This window comes from Solanum stenotomum, chromosome 9, assembly GCF_019186545.1.
Source record: "Solanum stenotomum isolate F172 chromosome 9, ASM1918654v1, whole genome shotgun sequence".
Lineage (NCBI taxonomy): Eukaryota > Viridiplantae > Streptophyta > Magnoliopsida > Solanales > Solanaceae > Solanum > Solanum stenotomum.
Genome location: NC_064290.1, coordinates 41,626,333 through 41,631,999, shown reverse-complemented (window position 1 = coordinate 41,631,999; position 5,667 = coordinate 41,626,333). Strand labels below are relative to the sequence as shown.

Sequence of the window (5,667 nt, the reverse complement as noted above, 5' to 3'; positions counted from 1 at the left end):
GTATATTTTCCTCTTAATATCTTTTAAGTTTTCCACATAACGTCTCATAATTCAGACACTTCGCACTATTTTTAGATATCTGAATTATTCTTAGTCAAATTTCCACATCCATATCCGTGTATGAATACATATTCCCAAATCCATATCCCTACTTGAATTCATATCCCCAAATCATGAAAAATCCAACCTCTAGATGCATACTCGTATTGAACATCTGCATCCGAGTTCGAGCAACTTAATTATTATGAGTCTGTTGTTTAATTAGTCCATAATTTATATGGGAATGAAAACAAAGCAGACATTGTATTAGAAAAACAGGACTAGCTAGTTACAAAAGGACACTTAGTGGTGCATTGAGAAGGAAATATAGTAGTAGTAACATAATATATAGCTAGAAGCTTAGTCCATGATTGAAACTTGAATCCCTCTTGGAAGACATGAGCCTTTGAAACCAATCTCATATTTAGCTCCCACCACTTCACAAAGCTTGATGATCTCAATATTTTCTTTATCTTCAATCATTTGCAAGCTCGTTTGAAAAATGTCTTTTAGCCATTCATCAAACAAGTTGTTGAGAAATGAACCACACCCTTCAAATACCTTCTCCAACACCATTTCATCAAAGGAAAATTTCTCTAGTATTTTACTCCCACACACTTGTTCCAATGACCTTCTCATCTTGAACATGAACACCTCTCTCATTTGCTTGTCTTGAGAAGAATCGCGCTTCAAAACAAGGCGGTTCTTGATGAGGTCCAAAAAACCAAGTGATGGATTGTTGTTTTGTTGATGGTGATCATTGGCTGTATCGCGAGTCAAGTCACTTGAAATGGGGCTAAAGTCCTCAGTTATGGCTTCGTGTACATCACCCTCGTCATAGACCTCGTCTGCTTTGATGTTGAGGTCAAGGGTATTTGAGCTCAATTGCTTCATTATCTTCCCACTTTGAGTAGCAATTGAGGTGACATCTTCCATCACATTGTTTCTTGGACTCTTGGTCTTGTTAGGCAAAGATAATTCCCATTCGGCTTTTCTCTTATGATCAATACATACTGATCCAGGATTCGGACTCGTTTCACTTACCACCAGTTTCATCTGGATTACAGACTCTGTGCAATAGTACTCTCTTCCATCACTGCAGTGATCAGTTGCATCGCTAGTCCTGATTGCTACGATGAACAAATGACTAGAACTCCGATTTTCATAAGCATCCTTAAGAAATTTCAACAGTTCTGCATCAGCAAAATCGACATCTTCCAGTAGGACAACAATCTTTTCATGATTCCTTAAGGCCTTGTTGAGCAACTCAACATGATTTGACATGTTTCTCATGTTGATGCACAACAGCAAGTCATCAGAACCAAAAGCTGATTTTGCCATCGCTCGAGCCAATCTCTGTTTCCCAATTGAGTCATTCCCCTGAATCAACAACCAATTCTTCTGCTTATTGATTGTGTTGAAATCCATCAATGCATCCACAATAGTATGCATGTTTTCCATTTGCCAAGGCAAGTTCTCTTGTAACAATTTGAGCATCTCTTCATCAACGTTATTCCCACCAATATGATCAGGAAGCTGTGAATTCCCAAGAGCAAGTGTGATTTTCACTTCTTTCCCTTCTCTGTTCTTAAGAGAATCCAAGTTTGGCTCAACTGATGATTGTGATTCATTTTTCGAGTTCCCATTGCTGAAACTGAACTCAATATGGCACGATTGTTGTCTTCTGAATCTTGGCACAGTGCTGGCTCCATGATTAGGCTTCACATTGTGTGGATCACTAAATGAAATCGATTTGCAATCTGTTATTATACTGTGCTGATTAGGCCACCATGGATACAATGAATTAAAAGAATAATTCTTCCCACTGCTACTGTATTCATTGCACACAACTGAACTTATTTGTCTTTGATTTGGCTTCCCTTGATGAAGATTTTTGCACAACCTGCTCCACTTTCCTTTCAACTCAGCCAAATCATCCTGAAAATAGATGGCCAGTAAGATAATGTTGTCCCATTTTATATAATAGATTAGACACATTGACCTTTATACTCTGGATTCTATCATCATCTCGTTGATGTTGGTTGTCTGATTTTAACTTGATAGAGAGTTTAAGAAAATAGAGAAATTTTTTTGAATTTTGGTGTAAGGATATGTAGAGTGTAAAAATATATTCTTTAATTTCGTGATCTTAAATATGTCAGGTCAAAAAGTTAAAATTAGTGAAGGTAGTATATGATATTAAAAGTAAAGGAATAATTGGAATTATTGTAGGTTAATAGATGAGAATAGTAAGATGTGTACCTTGTTAGTTGGATCCATGTCATGTGGTTTGAGCCAATCAGGCAATGGTGTTGGAGGTTTGTCAGAGTCCTTAGTGTCACATGTGATAGACATAGGACTCAATGTACAAGTTTTGTGCTGCCCAAACTTCAACATAGCTTCTTTTTCATAATTACAAGTGCATTGTGCACAGCAAGTGAGTGCATCATGTTCCTCTTTGCTAGGTACTGGCTTTTTCTCAAACATTTGTTGAGAGAATGGTATTCTTGCTTCATGGACACTGCAAAATCAGGAGAATATAAACTTGTTTAGTAAATTATACTTCCTTCCAAAAAATAATTGAAAATTATTAATTACTCTTTATCCAATTTAAGCGTCTTACTCTCAGAAATAGTATCTCTTTTTATATTTAGTAAGCTTTAAATTTCAACTTGTTACATAACACGTTTAAGACTACAAGATTTAAAAGATTATATGCATCTTTAATTTAAGACTATTAGATTCAAAAGTTTTTCTCTAAATTCCGTACCCAATTAATATAAGACACTTGAATTTTAGCAATAATACATTTCTAAATCTGAAAATAATTTAAATTGAACACTTTTATTGAGGGCATAACAAGTGTAGCACTATTCAAATCTCCACTAAATTGATATGTAAGGGGGAAAAGAGAATGAAAAATAAACAAGATTATAGTATTTACATTAGTAGTAATATAAAAATAAGTGTCATTTGTCTAAGGTGCTTTCCCATCTGAAAAAGAAGTCAAAAAAGGAAGATAATTCCCTTGAAACCTGAAAAAGGCAACCACCGATACTAGAAACATGCTTGGGACAAAAACCCACATACTGCAACATCACCTGCTAGATACTGAATAAAGTAGGTAATTACTTACTATTCTATTTCCAATTTTTTTTTCCTTCTTTTGCCTTTTTCACCTTATTATTATGACTTAAAAACAAATCCACAAAAAAGAAAAAGAAACAAGAAAGCAGTAAATTCAAAAGATGTCCATTTTACATTTTGTACGTTTTCTTAGCTTTGCTTTTTGGCAATATAATAGAGCGTGCTCCTAAGTCCTGCTATTTTTGTTTAGTCGTTCAGACAATGAAAACTCAAACACAATCATAAAAAGGAAACATAATAATATATTCGTTCACTTTTACTTGTCCACTATTTTAAATATAAAATTTTATATTTATTTGTCACTTTTAACATATCAAGAAAAATTAATTACTCCATTTTTTACTGAACGTTAATTAATAAGGCAGTGCGACAAAATAGTCATATCAATCATTGCTTTGTTAATGAGCGTGTAAAATTAAAATGTGACAAATATAAATAAACAAAAATAGAGTGCATTATGATGAAATTTATGATTATGAAGAATGAAGACAAAAATAAATGGTAACTGACCTTGTAGTATTGAGACTTAACCCTAGACCACCAGATGGAACAGAAATAGGTTGAAGAGACCATTGAATATCAAGAGGAGGTTGTTTCATTTGGCATTTGATATAAGTTTGATAATTTGCTGTACCCACCAACCAAACCTTTGCATTTGAGCTGCTGTTGTTGTAGGAAGAAACAAGCCTTCCTATCTCAGCTACAAGATGATCAACTGGACTATAATTAACAAACAATCCTCTTTCTTTCTCCTTATTAGTACTGTCAACTGTCCATTTCAAGTCACCTGTGTAGATAATGACTCCTCCTCTACCCCCAGTACCCCTTGTAAGAGATTCCACTTTTCTTTTCAGGTCTGATATGTTCAGCTCCACTTCTTCTCTTTTCATTAACATTAGCGGTGCATCTGAGAACTGAAATTTGATAAAGTGAACTCCTTTAAGTTCCTCAGGCACATCTCCTCTCTCCACTTTTCCCATCAGTTGTGCAACTATTCCTTCTGTGCTTGTCACTGAGTCACCAACTATCACACTGTTTCGCCTCTTGTTGTTACTTCTCAACAACACATCTAACACCAACTTAACATCTGATGATGTTAATTGTGTATTAATGAACTTATGAGGTGAAAAGAGAATAGGGTTTTGTGAATTCCAAAAACTATTAAATGGACTATTCTCAGTAGTAGTTGTAGTGTTAGTAGGTGAGCTAGGTGTGGTGTAAATTCCACCTGCAGAGCTATTGTTATAACACTGAAACACTGATGAAGAAGAAGCTGATTCCTCTATATTGTTTTTAATTGCAGTACTAGAGAAACCAGCTTCTCTCATAACCCTACTAACACTAGGATCATCTAGAATAGACAAAATAAGTTGCTCTAACTCAACTTTAATAGCTAAAAGAGGTTGTTGCTGTTGTTGCTGTTGTTCTATACAGCCTCTTCGCTGATGAGCTTGCGCTCTTTTGAGTGCAGCAACTAAAGCATTAGACAAACAAGGCTGGCCATGAAGGAGTGGACCAGGACTTGTTGGAAGTCTATTAAGTGCAACATTAAAGCATAACTCAAGAGCTCTACACTGAAGTGGATGAGAAGTATAATTATTATTATTATTATGTTGTTGTTGTTGAGATTTGAGACAAGCTTTTCGAAGAAGACTTAATCTCGAACTCAACAAAATAGCAGCAACATGAAGAGGAGTAACCTGTGCATGGCCTCTTCTCCTGGCCAAGCTAAGAGAAAGCTTCAATACTGAAGCAGCCTCTGTTGTGAGGGTCTGTTGAACTGCACTACCCGCTCCCGTTCGCATAACTTAGATACAACCCCACCCCCCCTACACCCCCCCTCGTTGTTGATACCGTAACCTATCTTGCCTGAGAACTGAACACTTTCTTACTATGTTACCCCCCCTCTACCAGCTCTAACACCCCACACTCTACTCAAAACTTGTGTTTTCTATATACTTTCTTTTTCTTGTTACTTCTTCTTTCTCTTAACAACAAGTATGTGTGTATATATATATATATATGTGTGTGTGTGCGCTTCAACTACTATAGCTTTATTTCTTTTTCTTTTCCTTTCAAGTGAAAAGATATAAGCCCACAAGGGTTTTTTAAATAAAGAAGCCAAGACAGATCATATCTTTGCCTTTAAACTAGTTGTTCTAGCTTTTTCATTTCTTTTTTTTATTCCTTTATCTAAAGACAATTTACTCCTCCGTTTCTTTTTAGTCTATTTCAAAAAAAAATATAGTATATATTTTTCGTTGGAAACTTACTAATTCTAACTTTTCCGTGACATGTTTAAGTTAATGACCTATGTTGGTCGGAGTCTCAAAAAATGTTAACATGTGTGTGTCGCATTTTCAAAAAGTAGCGTATTTTTGAAGAATTAAATATTGGTCAACATTGAAAATGAAGAGTCTACGCAACTTATATTAAGACCATAAGATTAAAAATTATTTTTAATATATTTAATGTATCTTT

At 35.0% G+C, this 5,667-nt stretch overlaps 1 protein-coding gene across 1 annotated transcript; it reads right to left on the bottom strand.

The window, feature by feature from the left end:
• Nucleotides 1-212: 212 nt before the first annotated feature.
• LOC125877782 (protein SMAX1-LIKE 4) lies at nucleotides 213-5,133 on the bottom strand. The gene is made up of 3 exons (XM_049559048.1): nucleotides 3,697-5,133; nucleotides 2,302-2,560; nucleotides 213-1,977 (listed from the first exon to the last, which is right to left on the bottom strand). Exons 1-3 carry the CDS (start codon nucleotides 4,989-4,991, stop codon nucleotides 400-402), a joined length of 3,132 nt encoding a protein of 1,043 aa, XP_049415005.1. The 5' UTR covers nucleotides 4,992-5,133; the 3' UTR covers nucleotides 213-399.
• Nucleotides 5,134-5,667: the final 534 nt, after the last annotated feature.

Excerpts from the sequence above, each read along its gene's own strand:
- LOC125877782 (XM_049559048.1), bottom strand. The coding sequence starts at position 4,991 with ATGCGAACGGGAGCGGGTAGTGCAGTTCAACAGACCCTCACAACAGAG. Across the intron at positions 2,561-3,696 it reads TTAAGTCTCAATACTACAAG|TGTCCATGAAGCAAGAATAC; the intron begins GTCAGTTACCAT and ends CTGATTTTGCAG. Across the intron at positions 1,978-2,301 it reads ACATGGATCCAACTAACAAG|GATGATTTGGCTGAGTTGAA; the intron begins GTACACATCTTA and ends ATCTATTTTCAG.